Source organism: Daucus carota, chromosome 7, assembly GCF_001625215.2.
Source record: "Daucus carota subsp. sativus chromosome 7, DH1 v3.0, whole genome shotgun sequence".
NCBI classification, from domain to species: Eukaryota; Viridiplantae; Streptophyta; class Magnoliopsida; order Apiales; family Apiaceae; genus Daucus; species Daucus carota.
In genome coordinates, this window is record NC_030387.2 from 35,483,276 (window position 1) to 35,499,078 (window position 15,803).

At 35.5% G+C, this 15,803-nt stretch overlaps 3 protein-coding genes across 5 annotated transcripts; 1 reads left to right on the forward strand and 2 right to left on the reverse strand.

Moving 5' to 3' along the window:
* Positions 1-1,250: 1,250 nt before the first annotated feature.
* LOC108195300 (L-ascorbate oxidase homolog) lies at positions 1,251-3,884 on the reverse strand. Its single transcript, XM_017362255.2, has 8 exons — positions 3,617-3,884; positions 3,404-3,513; positions 3,036-3,306; positions 2,815-2,914; positions 2,366-2,711; positions 1,913-2,278; positions 1,763-1,841; positions 1,251-1,678 (listed from the first exon to the last, which is right to left on the reverse strand). Exons 1-8 carry the CDS (start codon positions 3,881-3,883, stop codon positions 1,481-1,483), a joined length of 1,737 nt encoding a protein of 578 aa, XP_017217744.1. The 5' UTR covers position 3,884; the 3' UTR covers positions 1,251-1,480.
* Positions 3,885-5,285: 1,401 nt separating this feature from the next.
* On the reverse strand, positions 5,286-9,747 carry LOC108193336 (L-ascorbate oxidase homolog). Of its 2 annotated transcripts, none has more exons than XM_017359940.2 (9): positions 9,588-9,747; positions 9,311-9,509; positions 8,982-9,091; positions 8,336-8,606; positions 7,261-7,357; positions 6,785-7,130; positions 6,292-6,657; positions 6,115-6,193; positions 5,286-5,733 (listed from the first exon to the last, which is right to left on the reverse strand). In XM_017359940.2, the coding sequence occupies exons 2-9, from the start codon at positions 9,464-9,466 to the stop codon at positions 5,530-5,532; spliced, it is 1,629 nt and encodes a 542-aa protein (XP_017215429.1). In that variant the 5' UTR covers positions 9,467-9,509; positions 9,588-9,747; the 3' UTR covers positions 5,286-5,529. The 2 variants fall into 2 exon arrangements, with proteins under 2 accessions (XP_017215429.1, XP_017215430.1); XM_017359941.2 differs by having other exon boundaries at positions 9,311-9,489; positions 9,588-9,714.
* Positions 9,748-14,424: 4,677 nt separating this feature from the next.
* On the forward strand, positions 14,425-15,729 carry LOC108196384 (reticulon-like protein B13). Of its 2 annotated transcripts, XM_017363647.2 has the most exons (3): positions 14,427-14,807; positions 15,072-15,283; positions 15,374-15,729. In XM_017363647.2, exons 1-3 carry the CDS (start codon positions 14,482-14,484, stop codon positions 15,556-15,558), a joined length of 723 nt encoding a protein of 240 aa, XP_017219136.1. In that variant the 5' UTR covers positions 14,427-14,481; the 3' UTR covers positions 15,559-15,729. The 2 variants fall into 2 exon arrangements, with proteins under 2 accessions (XP_063936957.1, XP_017219136.1); XM_064080887.1 differs by having other exon boundaries at positions 14,425-14,807; positions 15,072-15,729.
* The last annotated feature ends 74 nt before the right edge of the window (positions 15,730-15,803 follow it).

A 15,803-nucleotide genomic window follows, 5' to 3' on the forward strand; every position in this document is an offset into this window, starting at 1 on the left:
CAGAAAAGGAGGGTACCTGTGTGCAACTTAACTAACTCTGAAATATACTCAACTATCTGAACCGTTCTTCATCATTTGCCTCGAAAAAACTTTCTATAAGTATAACAGTTCAGCCTTCTGAGCAATAAGGTTCCTACGGTTGCCATCCTCGTGTATACATCTCAGCAAGATAGTGACAACAGTTCCTGATATACTAATTTCGTTGGCACTTCCAAGAATCTGTCTAAGCAAAAGAACCGAAGCTGATTGTGGCTTTTATGCATGTTCGCACAAAATCACGCAAGCGTACGTGGTCACAAGTAATATAAAATCAAATTAAGTTCGTTCCCACAAAGACTGGTGTAATCAAGTATTATGCACTTATGCAACGATGTATGATTATTATTCACTGCTAAGATAAGTATCAATTGATGGTTGTTTATCTAACTTAACTGAATAAAATCGAATTACTGAACTAAGAATTATTAACTAAGTGATTAATTTTCGAATTACTAATGAGAAATAAAACATTAGATTCTAACTTCATTAACTATTTCATTCGGAGTTACGCCTTTATACATTATATGTGATGGTTGATAACTAATCGGACAACACGAAACTGATATGAGCACAAAACCAAATGTGACAACTAAAAAGGGACGGAGGGAGTACTTTAGTAGCAAGTTTTCAAACACACAATAACTTGGATAACAAAAAAAATCTATTTTCTCATCAATAAATTACAAATTTGAGTTAAAATCCATTTGTAGTCTAGCGTGAGGGCAGTAAAATCAAGTATCAACAACCCAATCCAACTTCCAGCACAAATTCAAGTTGAAATTCTCGGATTCAAATCAATTTTAAGTTGACCGAAATAATCTGAAAAATTTGATCATTTTAGGATCAAATTTAGTTATCTGAAATCATTATAATATCTATCAATTATTGTTAAAGATTCTTGGACATTTTAGATATACGAAAATTTTTAGATTACATTTAACCGTTGTTAAAGAGTAAATTTCTAACTGTGTTAAACAAAATTTTACTCTTAATAGCTGTCGAACTTTCCAAAGGATCTGAAAATATCTTCTTACATCTAAAATCTTAAATATGTTAAAGAATCTGGGAAAAAAAAAAGTCAAAGGATTTCTCACAGGCGCAGGGAGCAATTTTCATTTGCTTTAGATGTCAAATCAAGTCTTCCTGCCATTCCTAATCTCCTGATTTCCTCTGTTGGGGCCATTTATGAAGTGCAAAATTTGACACAAATATTTGAGAATGGTAGTGAACTGTTTATTGTCTTGGAAGAGAACCAATACATCAATAAGATTTCTATTAAAACTGCTACTTTCCTTTCCTATAAATGTCCCCTCTGGCCTTACAACAGTAACACTCTCGTAACTGATGATACATGAGGGAAGAAGGGACGTGAACTATATAGCAGAAAAAGAAAAAGAAATATGAAATGGTAAGAAAAATATCATCAGGACAGCTCCTGATTCTATAACTTTGCAGCCTTGCCGCAGCGTATGGCATTTGTTGGAATATCAGACTCAGTGTATAGGCTCTTTTCGTCGTTCCATACTCGAAGATACAATTGCTGGCCTAGATGTTGCCTTGGCCATATTGCAGACCTCAAGTTCCACATTCCCTTGTTGTCCATTGACACCAATATTGCAGTCCAGGAAAGCGGATATACCTGAAAGAGATTTTGTTTGCCGAATATTAGACATAGCCACATAGGGGGACTAAATTGGTTGATATACTAATTGCTTAAACTTACCTGCGCGGTGTATCTGGTGGTAGCATCAACCAGATTGTAGCGTTTCCTCATCGTAGAATTCCACTGGCCTGATCCGAATCTGTATTTTGAAATATTAACAACTGATAGAAATATAGGCCAGCCAAAAGAAGTAAGGAAAGGATAGCATACCCGACTAGCCAGAAGTCACTGCCATCAAGATGATAAGACTGAATAGTGTTTTCATCATTTTGGAAGACGATTTCAACGAAGTCATGAAGTGTTATGCCCACAACAGAGGTACCTAAAACTGCTGGACCAGGAGGAGATGTATCCTTGATTGTATTTAGATTAAAGACCCCGGGAATGTTGTAATAGTCTGCAAGCTTCAGTGGGGTGTCTGGTTGTTTGTACGAAACCTTATTGATTGCATAACGTTGCTTTCCTTTAATTATGGGTGCTGAATTGGTTAGCACGAGTGTCCTAACTATTGGTATGGTTCCATAGTGATATGATCCTTGAGGGTTGGGTCGTGCTGCATTAGCAGTCAAATTCCACCTTAACAAGAGCAAGAAAAAAGTTAGAATATGTATATTGAAAATGAAGGCAGAGATTTAACATGTCGGATTAGAGAAAAGATTGTACCTCAGAGTTCGAGCTTGTTTCATAGACCAGTGAACTTGATACGTCGGACCAATTGGCAGAGGTCCAGAGGCAGGTGTACTTGAACCAGCATAACGAAGGATTGCTGTGGCAGTAAGAACGGTCTTAGTGAATCGAGTTGAAGCAACTATAAAATAGTCCTTCACGGTTCCATCTAAAGTGATCATTACAGCCACAGACTGGCCTACATGGATGTCAAGTGATTCGTATGGTTCCTGCATGGTATGTGATCCTTCAATTTCTATCAGTTTCAAGTGATGGCCTTGGATTCTGAAATTAATCGAGGTTGTCAAGCCCAAATTAGACACCCTAAACAAGTAGCGTTTCCCTGCAAAACAAACAAACTTTTACTACTCTTGCAACTCTATAGACTAATGGTTTAAATCAAGTTAAATGTACAGGAAATTGAAGAGTAAATAGGAGGCAATTACCTTTTTCACCGGTAAAGACACTGGAGCGAGGAAGACCGTTTATAAGCAGACCATCAGGAAAAGGCATTGGGTTTCCGGTGTTAAGTTTTGTTTGTAAAACCTAGTGCATAAGATTTGCAGTAACTGCTTAGATTAGCTAATATACTTCACAAAATGTAGTTGTACGAACCTAACAAATTTCATAAAATAAAGAATTGAAATCATATAGTATGACTACTAACCCTGTGATCAGAATTCCACCAATCATTAACAAGTACATTGAACTCCTCGGCAGGTTTAAGATACGGCACAAATATTACAGCCCTTGCCCGTATAACGAACGCCCCGAAACCACCTGCAGCCCTGTGCATTACAGTGGAAGGGAAGTACGAGTAGGTTCCGATCTGATCTTTCACTTGCATCCTGTAAGTAAAGTTAGCATTTGGAGGAATCGGGCAGTTGGTTCCAAGCACACCATCTTGCCATGAGACCTTTCTCTGTTTTAATCCGTTCCTATTTAAAATCCGAAAACCTTTAAATTAGCCCAAGCATCACTTGATAAACAATGCAGTACAACACTAACCATGTGATAAGGAAATGCAACACTAACCATGTGATAAGGAAAGGCTGATCCAACTTATTAATCACATTAACGATTACATTGTCGTTGGTGATGGCATCGATGGTTGGACCGGGGAATTTGCCATTGACAAGAATACCCTACAGGCAAACAAATCGAATCAGTTACTAAAAAGAAGCACACAAAACGGAAAACATGTTACATGATTCCAGCATTGCAGACAGTAACAGCAGCTTTACGTACCCTTTGCTTGACGCCAAGAGGGGAAATCTGTCCATAGGTAAATTCGAATGTGAAATACCTATACGGATCCTCGGCCCTTACAGTGCAGAGGGTACTTAAGCAAGCCACTAGTCCTAGAAAAAAATACAGGAGAATGGCTTGCCTCATTTTGAGTAGAGACACTTGCAAAGTATCCAAAAGTGTGGAAACCAAAGAATGAAGCGTGAATTGGTTGAGACAGAGTGAAGAAGTGGAGTGCATATATAGTAAGAATAAGCAGAGAAGCATGCATGTGAGGCTGCGATATTACATGTAAGCACAAGTAGCTCTATTGCGGCGTACTTCATGCTCATAAGCTACTGCGATCCTTCCATTACATGTTCCATGCATCTTGAGATCTGATTGACCAGAATTTCTCGTTATTTGAGAATTTATTTATATTTAACAATGCCATCAACTGGGCATTTTATATGTTGAGGTGTGTGGAGAATACACTTTACAGTGCTGGAAGTACTATTTTTGAAAGACAAACACAGGGAGTATAAGATTGTCGGTGAAGAGAGAGCGAGAAAGACGCAGCAGAGAGTGCATTTTACATTAAATGCGATTTGAAATGGTTATTTCAAATTAGGTGGAAAGTGGAAACGTAGAGAATAATGGAGGGAAAGATGTGATTGTTAAATTTTAGGGCTTTCGGGAAGAGACAATTGAGGTATACGGCACAAAATATAATCACTCTTAACCACCATCAAATTAACGTTTTTGTTGTACTAAAGCTAATTACGTATTGCATCCGTAAATTTTAATTGTATAATTAGCCACCGAACTCAAAAGTGATTGTTAGTATGTGCTCACGAGCACACGTCAGAGAGTTAGAAAATCCAGGGTAGAAGTCAACTGGTTAGGAAATAGAATGCATCCCAAGAAGAGATCGCGCCCAGAGGCTACCATACCAGCCAGGCAGCTAGCACATACACAACGATTTAAATCAATTGACTTGAATACTAGCTAGCTCAGCTAATCTACTCTCTCATAAATCATTTTACCAGTTGATTAATAAGTTGACCTTTCTCCTAACACAAATGGAGTAAATGGTTTGCCACATGCTTACACTCCAGCTTTTTTAATTAGAGGAAACTCATTCGGAACTTATCTGGGAAATGCTTATTTGATTCTTTTGCTGTAAGTGGCAATGTGAATCCACCATGTACCCAGACTTTTGTGGATCTCTCTACTCTTTTTATATATTTTTTGCCATTGTTGTTATAAATCTAAAGCTCCATGAGTGTGGTACTGTCATTTTCTTGTTAACTACTGTATAGTACTAAATGACTATTACTCGTTATTAGTCATTTTTAAAATTTTATTAAGTGAATTAAAACTCACTAAGGTCAACAGATTGCACGTGTGTGGAGATTTTAACCCGGTCTTGTGAGAAGTTAGACGCGTTTTTCATTAGCCAGAGCAGAATCGGGAGGTGCTAGTTTAGGTTATAGGTCCTGCTGATTTTCAAATATCAGTGAAATACTCCAAAATGTAATGACTCCGGGATTTGAATATTGTGGGGGCTCGGGCTCGGGCTTGAGTTCGAGTTTGACGGATCCATGATTTTCAAGCTCGAAGCTCGCCTCGATAAAACCTTAAGGTTCGAAAGCTCCCCGAATAAGTACATATTGGTTTTGCCAGCATATATATGTAATCACAATATCATGATTTATGGCAAGCCTGCTTGTAAAGAATATAATTATAATTTATACATAGCTAAATCCACAACTGAATGCGATCAAGAATTCTGATGATGGATAGTAACTCATAAGTTATCTAATTTTTTTGATATACAGACGACGAAGCCAGGCCTTATCTCTCTTGTATTCATCTTCAAAGTTCAATTACCTCTGACAACCAGATTTCACAATGCGCAATGGATTTTTGCACTATGGACGTCTGCCAAAAGCTTTTCCACAAAGTAAAGCATTTCGGGGCATGCCATACTCATTCTGGAAGCTTTTCACAGGATTGTAAACTCTAAGATAGAATTGTTGTCCAAGATACTGGCGTTCCCATATCGCAGACCTCAGATTCCACATGCCCTGATTGTCTAAAGACACTAATATAGAACTCCAGGACTTGGGATATACCTACAAAATTAATTATACATTTAGGGAAAGATTACTAAAATTTTCAACTTAGAATACGGAATTACACATAATCCGTTTATACTGGAGGCGTTTGGACGGTAAATGGGAATGAAAATCGGGAATGAGAATGAGGATTGAGGGGTCTGGGACGAGTATCCAAGGGGTGTGAAACGAATGATTTATCCATCAAGTAAGAATTGGGTTCGCATTCCATACCACAAAATGGCTAATCCAAATACCTGGGTTTGGATTTCGATTCCCATTAACCGGGCTCATTAACCATGGACCAAACACCCTACTGATTATTGTGGACCTTGTGATTACGACAGACTCCAAATTGACAGTTGCTAAAAGTTTATAGTCCTTCCAAATTTACTTTACCTGGACAGTGTGTCTTGTAAGAGCATCCACTAAATTGTAGCTGTGTCTGCTAGCTTCTGTCCATTGTCCGAAGCCGTAGCTAATGAGTTTTATAACAGGGGCAAAGTTAGAAAGTGAATACCTCGCAGGAAAAAAAATTATGCTGTGTTATATTAACTTACAAGCAGCCAGACTTACCCGACAACCCAAAAATCATAACCATCAAGATGCCAAGACTGCATGGCTTTCTCATTGTTCTGAAAAACTACTTCAACAAATTCATGATGAGTAGCGGGCATCACTGATGTAGCGACATATGCAGGGCCCTCATATGGGATGCCCTGAATAGAATCCATACTGTATACTCCTGGTATTTCAAAGTAATCTGCAAGTTTCAATGGAGTATCTGCATTGATGTAAGATACTCTGTTGACAGCGTATCTTTGCTTGCCATTTATTAGAGGGGCTGAGTTGGCCAATACAATTGTTCTTGATGTTCTAATTCTTCCATAATGGTATGAACCCTGAGGATTTGGACGGGCTGCATTTGATGTTAAATTCCACCTTCACATGATGGAGATATGTTAATATATACCTTTGCGTTACAATTTAATTATTCACAGATAGAATATTGGAAAATGTGGTTTTAGAAACATAGAGCTGAATGTCTAGACTGTTAAATATTCTATACCTGAAGGTTCTGGCTTGCTTCATAGACCAGTGGATATGGTAAGTCGGGCCAGCCGGCAAAGGTCCAGAAACTGGAGTCTGTGAATTTGTGTAATGCAGTAATGCAGTACCAGTAAGAACACGCCCTGTAAATCGTGTTGATGCAACAATATAGTAGTCTTTCGGTGCTTGATCTAAAGTAACTAGGACAGACACGGATTGGCCAACATGCACATCAAGAGAATCATATATGTTCTGGACAGTGTGGGATCCTTCAACCTCAACCAGCTTCAGCTTGTGTCCTTGTATCCTGAAGTTCAAGGAGGTAGACAAGCCCACATTTGATATCCGAAATAAGTAGGTCTTACCTGAGAAAGCAAAGCATGGATCAGACTTACAATTTTAATTATTAAATTAGAGTTGATCAGCTTGATAGTCGATATTAGAGAAAAGCATTTAATCATAGATGTATATATGTTGACTGATTTAAACAAGGACCTTGATCGCCACTGTAAGAAGACTGAGTTCTTCCATTTATAAGCACACCATCAGGAAATGTAAGAGATTTCCCTGAATCCAGATAATGTACTAGTCCCTGACATAATAAACATGTATATTTGTTCATTACTTGACAAGCATTTTGAAACAGGACAATAGAGTAGTGAGTATGGCATGCTATAAAATTCATCAATCAGAATACCTTAAATAGTTTATAGGTTACCTGTTTTGATTTGGAAGGTCAGTTTAACTCTTTTTCAAAATTTGAAATTAATCAATAAGTCGTCTATCATTTTCCCTACCAGCTAAACGATGGTGCCAAGTTCAAAGACTAAAAAGTTTTATTGTAGTAAGTCAGTAACTGAACTTTTCAACCTTACAACTTGCAGCAGTACTAAGATTATCATCTAAACAAGGAACTGAGAGATGTAATAAGGCTGTTACTCAAGTACATGACAATATGACATATATGCATGGATGAAATTATGAATTTGTTCTTATTCCGATAGGAAGTTTGGAACTACATTTGGAGATCAGTTATTAGAATCACTGTGATACACAAAAGAAGATTAAGTATTTCATGTATAAAAATTTAATACTTTGCTAATATAACTTGACGCGATGATTATGATCATTCTTGTCTCTGGTCACAATATCTTCATTTTCCTCATCTTATTCCTGCCCTTCTCTGCCTAGCCTCAGACCAATGCACACTATTCTGAAAGTGGCTAAAGAACTAAACCTGAAGTCCAGGACTATGTAAGTTCTCCATATGTTATCTCTTTTTCTTTTTACGTAAATACTTTTAAACAGAAGCAAGTATTCAAAATTTAAGAAAATCGTCTATTTGATTAACATTATCTGTGTGAATCCATCTCTATTTTCTTTGTTCAGTGACTCCCTATCTGGTTCTTTGCTTAAATCGCACACTGAAAGTTTAGTCCTCACTGTACACTGTGCGTACATTTAAAATACCAGCTTTAGACGGTTTAAACATTTTTTTAAGAAGATTTCAAGAGTTAGCAAAAAAACAGAAAAAGCAAATAAGTATTGGAAAGTCGTATATGTTTCTCACCTTATGACTGCTTGTGCGCCAATCACCAATAAGTAAACTAAAATCTCCAGCAGGTAATGAATACGGGACTGGGATTCTAGGTCTGGCATAGACATTCAGTGCTCCAAATCCTCCAGCAGCTTTATGCATTAAAGTTGATGGAAAATATGTGTAGCCTCCAATCTGATCTTTGGTCTGAAACTTGTATGTATAATTAGAATTAGGGGGAATAGGGCAATTTGTCCCCAGAACTCCATCCTGCCAAGAGTTCTTCCGCTGTTTGATTCCATTCCTGATGATCAAAGCCATGTCAGTTCAGATCGAAAATATGTAATATGTATCCATTAGAAAAGATGTGCAGATATTATACATTCAATACAGATCAAACTTGACCTCCTGAAAAGATGTTACTTCAATTGTATTAAAATCCACATAATCCCTAGGCCGCGTGGACAAATTGGCCATTGGGGCTCATGCATGACACGTTTTATGTTCTCAGCATATAATAAGATACAATTTAAAAGTTCTACAAACATGAAATTTCAATTTATGTAGCATTCAAGCTGACCTCTGATTAGTTTATATGATCAAACATATTGAGAAAATAACACATGAACACCGGATATCAGATTCAGATATATGGGATTAAAGAAACATAGATACTTGCCATGTAAGAAGAAACGGCTGGTCCAGCTGATTGAAGAGGTTGAGGATAATGTTATCATTAGTGACAACATCAAGTCTAGGTCCAGGAAATTGTCCATTGATTAGGATTACCTTCACATTGTTACCAAACCAAGTAAAGTTTCAGTTCTCAAGTAATTCCAATCAAAACTTAACACATTTCATTTTGTGAAAAAATTCGTACACAATTTTGTGCACAAAGCATTTTTCGGTTTGTGCATAGAACTCAAGGGCGGAAGCATGTGTGTGCGAGTATCAGAGCTCCTGATAGATAGTATATGAGTGTAAAGTAATGCTAGTGATTGCATTCACCTGTTGAGGCACACCAAGAGGAGAAGCAGTTCCATAAGTGACAGTCCATGTAAAATATCTGTAAGGATCCTCAGCTTTCGAGACACTCAGAAGCACTAGACAGATGATCAACCGAGACAAAACCAGACTTCCCATGTCACCAAATGGTCCAAACATCCAGCCCGCACGCTCCAGTACCTCTGTAAAATGAGACCAGAATCTGACAAGTGCACGTTATCAACAAGTCAAGAAAAAAGATGATCACAATGTAAAGATTTTAGAACAACTTAAATCATACCAGGTGTAGTTCAAGTATGAGTAAAAATCCCGACGCTAGCTAGTAATCAAGAAAAGAAGTTGGTTTGTGTTTAGAGTTCAGTAATGATTCGTAAGTGAATATATATATGTTGATATTGATGAGATGACAACTTGACAAGTGAGCATTGTAATAAACTGGCACAAAACGGGTACAAAGTGACATGTCAATTGGAAACATTTTAGCTTGACAGGGGAATGTTGATGATCAGCGCACATCACGCGTTTAATGATGAGAAGGCCTTTGCGTAATGTAAAAGCATGGTCGTTGCCATTATCACTCATGCTTTCACATTTCCCCCTCCCCCAATCACACCTTTTTTGAGCCAATTTGCTCGTTGTAATCGAGAAATCTAGATGATATACAAATCACCTGACCCTACAAAGTATGATGTTTTTTTTTGGAGGAATTAAGATGGGTCTTTTACTGTGTTTGCTAAATAAAGATCAATAATATACAGGCAACCTAGTTCTCTCTCAAAATCAGGGTTTGCAGTTTTGAGAGTCGAATCCAAGTTCTACCCTCCACTTCTCCGCTCATCATCTTTCATCTCCGTACTGATTAATCATTTTCCTTCTTCCATCTTCTCTCATATTTATTAGTTTTATCAATAAAACGAAGATCTAATCCTCTTGACTGAGTTCTTGTTGAGTACTTTGTCATCAAGGCCGTGCCCATCGTTTCTGTCTGTTTTGATGTTTCTGTGTGTTTTATTATGGGTCTCGATAACGTTTCTAAGACGAAGTTACATGATATTTTGGGTAATCCGTAAGGCTTGTATCAGATATGGCACAGTGGTGAATATCATAAGAGTTCACTTTTCACGACATAAAATTGTTCATCTTTTGGGATTATTTGTTGATCCAATATCGGTTGATGTAACTGATAATTCTGAACATTGGGGCTACAGATGATGCTGCTTATGTGAAGGTCAATTGCGATGCTACTATGTTCACAACTGATATAGGTAGGATTGTTCGAGATTTGATTGTAATACTTTTTGGTTTAAAAATTTTAAATATTCTATTTTTTAAACGATCTGAAAACAAAGCGGTTATATGTTTAGCTCGTTTTTTTTTCTTAATCAGGTTGTAATTGACAGTTCAAGGATTTGTCTCAGTTGGGTTTCAGTTATTTATTAAATTCTTCGCTTTTCGTCAAAAAAAAATGGGTCTTTTACTCCTTCTGTTGACTTGGGTAGATGGTAAAAATTATTAATTTCAATTGATTTTTTTTGTGAATTAAAATTTTGATTACATATTTTTATTCACAAAAAGAAAATTTCAAAAATAATATTTCTTACTATCCAGTCAAAAAACTTAAAAATGTGTCAAAAAATCAAATGTCATATATTAAACAACAGAGGGAGTATAATGTTTATAAAATATTTTGAAAAATTATCTATCGAATTTTGAAAGATTTTAGAGTTTATAAAATTGTGTAAACTAATATTATACATAATAATATATAGTACAATATTGAAAATGTAAAATGTATTATTGACTTTAAGAACAATATTGAAAGATCTTTTATTTGTTTAGAGTAGGTTGTGGATTCTGATATATTAATTAATATTCAAATAAAAAAATTCAGCTGTAAATTGCATAATCCGTAGTAATCATTATTAATATGTTATTAATCCGCTATATTAAGCAGTGTTATTTTATATGTTGAACAATAATTTATTGACGTTTATTAAAATTGAGATTTTAAAAAGATTTTTTTGCATTCATGAAATATGAGGGTATTCAACTGGGATTGTTTAAAATCCATTAAAATTTAGAGGTATTCAATTGAGATTTTAAATTATACTACAAAATCCGATGGTATTCAATTAGCATTTTAAGTTATGCTTCAAATCCGGGGTATTCAATTGAATTGTGATGGTATTCAAATGCTGATGGATTTCTATGAATTTCATAAAATAATGGATTTTGTGACATTTCTTAATGTATTTTAAGTTTTTTAAAATCCCATCAACATCCATGAGATTTTAAAGTATCGTGCTTAAATTCTAAATAATCCATATCAAATCTACGCCATTTTATCAAGAATCCACACAAAATCAAAATCAAATGCAATCCATAGATAAAAAAACAATCCATTAAAATCCTAATCGAATACACCATTGTGTTGTTAGTTTTATTTAGGGAGTGTATTCGATTGAGATTTAATAGATTATCTTAATCTATTGATATTAGTGAATTATATGTGATTTTGATTTGCGCATATTCTTCATAAAATGTCATAGAGGTAATATAGATTCTTTAGTATTTAAGCACAATACTTCAAAATCTCATTGATTTTGGTGAGATTCTAAAAATTTTAAATCACAATGAAAAATCTCACAAAATCTATCATTTTATAAAATTGAATAAAATCCATCAGTGTTTGAATACTCTCAGATTTTAATGAATTTTAAACAATGACAATTGAATACCATCGAATTTATAAACATAATTTAAAATGGGAATTGATAAATAAGCTCCAAAGTTTAATATTTAAGCTCCAATTCAATTTTTTTACTTATCCAAATCTCATTATCACCACTAATATGGATGAAATATGTGGAGAAAGCATGAGTAAATATGGTATAAAATTTGGATTTGGAGCTTAAATAATAAACTGTGGAGCTTATTTATCAATTCCCTTTAAAATTCTGATTGAATACCACCGGATTTTGTAGAATAACTTAAATCTTAATCAAATATCTCAAAATTTTAATAAATTTTAAACAATCTCAATTAAACATCGTATGGAGAAATTTTATTGACATGCAGGACACATTATTTTTAATTGAACCGTAATTAATAAAATTAACACGTATTTAAAAGTGATTGTCAATGCTTTGCACAAGGAATCAGTTTTCCACTTTTGAAGTGGGGTTTATCCTCCAAGATTGTTTCGCAATTTTCCGATCTCGACGTGATTTCACAATCAGCTATGTTAGGAAGCAAGCTAATATAGTTAGCTCATTTTTTAGCTAGGATGCCCTATTTGGTTAATAACTTTATCTGTCTCCTCCACCATGTGTGTTGTAAGCATTAGTGTATGACTCCAGTTTTCATTAATAAAACTTCCTTTGCTCTAAAAAAGAAAAATGTGATTGTTAATTTGTGCGAACACATGCAGACGGTAGAAAATTTGAAACGATGAATCGGTTATCACATGTTTCGATTTTTAGCTGATTATTATATTATTCAATTTTCAACTGCTATTTAGTTGTCAAAAGAGAGTTTATCCCCCTCAATCTCGGCGTTGCTGTCATGTTTTTTTTACGAACTCAAGTACCTCTGTCCTCGATGAATGAGATCATGAAAACAAAACAAAGTGACTTCCATTGTATAATTAAGTTTGGATCCTCACAGAGTCATTGGGCGCCTCAAGAATATCTCATGGCTAGAAATTTTTTCACTTCAGGAGTCTCAACAGACCCGGCAAAATGGTTATGTATCCGAAAACACCGATCCAAGAAAACTGAGATTTTGATTAGGATTGGAAGTAAATAATGTAAGAGCATCTCCAACGGCGTTGGCTAAAATTATTGGCTAAATTGGACCTTTGCCAGACATTTTGCTTCAATGGTATTGACTATATTGGTTGGTTATAATTTAAAAATAGTATGTTATTAATATTTTAAGTTGTTAAAATAGAATATATCAGTTCAATATGGTAATAAATTATGTGCAATCTTCCTACAGATTTTCTTACAGACCTGTAGAGGTTCGACAAATTTAATTGGCTAAAATTATAGACAACAGCTGAGTGTGGTTGGAGAATGAATGAGTTTGTAGAGAGGTTAGGCTAAATTTTTTATTTTTAGTATGCCAACTCACATCTTACCTAAAGGTTTTGATGGTTGGAGATACTCTAAAAATTTAGCTGAATTGAATCCATCCGCACAAAAGATCTATATGAAATCCATTATTACCAAATATGATTCAGAAAAATTGAGACAAAAAATTCAACTGAAAATAATATGTAGTATTAATCCGAAGATGATTAGAAACTAATCAAGGAAAAGTTTGCCGAAATTGAATAGTACTCGAATTACATGATATTTAGGTGTTTTTATTTTAATAATTATATTAGAATAATATATTATTTATTACGAATTACCTTTTATTCTTTAATATATAATAAAAATAATAGATAAAATATAAATTTTATTTAGTACTCCCTCTGTCCCATTTTAACTGATATTTGACTTTCTAGCACGTATATTGAGATGTAAAAAAATAATATCTACACTCAATAAAATAATTCAATTCTTATATCAAATAAAAGTTTAGGTTCTAAACTTTTATTTGATATAAATTTTATAAAGAATTATTATGTTTAGATGTGATTTTTTTAACATCTTAAAATACGTGTAAAAAAATCAAAAGCAGTTAAAATTAGTTTTAGATTGAATACACCAAAATTTCCAACATCCACCAGATTGAATATTTAACACTAATATTTTAATGATATTTTGAACCTGCAATGGGCGTGTCATTATTTACACGGCCCTTTTCTTAGCCAAGCATGCAGCACCAGGACACGGCCCAAAAATGGACATAAAATGCTACGAAATCAAGAACCAGATCGAGACCAGGCCCAAAAGATCAATCCAAAACCAACAAACGGGGAGTCATTTCTCACAAGTTCTGCATGGCTTCCACGTAGCACATCAGGTGTATCACCATGTGTATCATCACTCTACATAGCTTGACACCTCGACCTTTTTTTTTATTAAATCTTTGTCCTTTCGGCTTTATCTAAACCCATAAGTTACAGATAAACACGCATATATGTTCATAAGATCATATTTATTTTCTCGCTACACATAAAATACACACACTTCCCCTTGTTCTTCTAAGCAATTTTTATCATCATGAATACTGAATTTGAAACGCAGCCGCCTCTAGCAGCAACAACAGTAACCGAAGATGAGGTGGTTCATAATAAAACTAATTACCAAGATGATGCTCCTCCTGTTCATGTGACTCACAAGGCTTCTCCTGGAAGTTCTAGTGTTGTGAGAGATGTTTTTGAGTGGAGGAGGAAAGATCTGAGCCTGCTGGTTCTAGCCGTGGCCACTGCTGTCTATGTGGTGCTTCAAGTCTATCAGTTTAACTTCATCCCTCTGCTCTCTTATGCTGCTATCTTCATCTTCACTTCTGCCTTCATCTGGGGAAACCTCCTTCGCCTTTTCGGAAAGTAATTATTCCGACTAGTCCTCATATTTATTAATATTGTTCATTGCTTTAAAAATCGGTGATTAATCGTGATTAATCCTGTTCTGTAGCTCGAAACTGATTAAATATCCGATTATTCAATCATTTATTTGATTGATTCCTGATGAATCCAATTAATTTTTGATTAGTTATTGTTCTGTATTTTTACTGATTAAGTCCGATTTCCGCTGTTATTGTTGATTTTTATTTGTGTGGATTGTATGTGTTTGAATTTGTGATGTTGCAGGGAGGGTCCGAGCATGGCAGCACTGGAAATCCCGGAGGAGTCGATAAGGGGGATTGCTTACTCGATTAAGGTGAGTGGAGAGGAGATGGTGAGATGGATGTTTCGTGTGGGCGCGGAGAAACAGTGGGGGGTGTTTGCAGGCACTGTGGCTGCTCTATGGTTGCTTTCTGTTGTTGGGAATTACATCGACTTCCTAACATTTCTTTATATTGGTACCTCCTCACTTATGTGTACCTGTTGCGGTTTTGAGAGAACTGGTAACTTTGTGACGACTTACTATTATTATGGGAGTTTTTGTGCAGGCACTGTTGTGGGGATGACTGGGCCGGTGCTTTACAGGAGGTATGAGCATATAATACAGGAGTATTGGTGGAGGGCGAGGGAGCAGGGAAATCGGGTTTACGCCATGGTTGATGACAAGGTTATTAGGAAAGTGAAGGATAAGACTGGTGGATTACGACAGAACAAACAACACAAGACGGAGTAGCTTGGTTGTCAAATGTTTTGTGACTTGTGAGGCTTTCGTTCAAGTTTTTCTGGTTGCTCTTGCGTGGTGTAGCTTTGTGAATAACCAATGTATCAGTCGTCCTGTTGCTGGCTTGTATTTAAACTGCTTTTCATGTATGTTGTTGCCCTATTAATAAACATGATCATATTATATCAATTCCAGATACCAAATAAATTCCACATTTATGAATTCTAGATACTAGATAAATTAAGCAAAGAGACACG

Coding starts and splice junctions, on each gene's coding strand:
- LOC108195300 (XM_017362255.2), bottom strand. CDS start 3,883: ATGCTTCTCTGCTTATTCTTACTATATATGCACTCCACTTCTTCACTC. Junction 3,514..3,616: donor CTCTTGGCGTCAAGCAAAGG/GTACGTAAAGCT, acceptor GTTTGCCTGTAG/GGTATTCTTGTCAATGGCAA. Junction 1,842..1,912: donor AGTGACTTCTGGCTAGTCGG/GTATGCTATCCT, acceptor TTCAAAATACAG/ATTCGGATCAGGCCAGTGGA.
- LOC108193336 (XM_017359940.2), bottom strand. CDS start 9,466: ATGTTTGGACCATTTGGTGACATGGGAAGTCTGGTTTTGTCTCGGTTG. Junction 8,607..8,981: donor CAGCCGTTTCTTCTTACATG/GCAAGTATCTAT, acceptor TTTGATCATCAG/GAATGGAATCAAACAGCGGA. Junction 6,658..6,784: donor AAGCAAGCCAGAACCTTCAG/GTATAGAATATT, acceptor CATCATGTGAAG/GTGGAATTTAACATCAAATG.
- LOC108196384 (XM_064080887.1), top strand. CDS start 14,482: ATGAATACTGAATTTGAAACGCAGCCGCCTCTAGCAGCAACAACAGTA. Junction 14,808..15,071: donor CTCCTTCGCCTTTTCGGAAA/GTAATTATTCCG, acceptor GTGATGTTGCAG/GGAGGGTCCGAGCATGGCAG.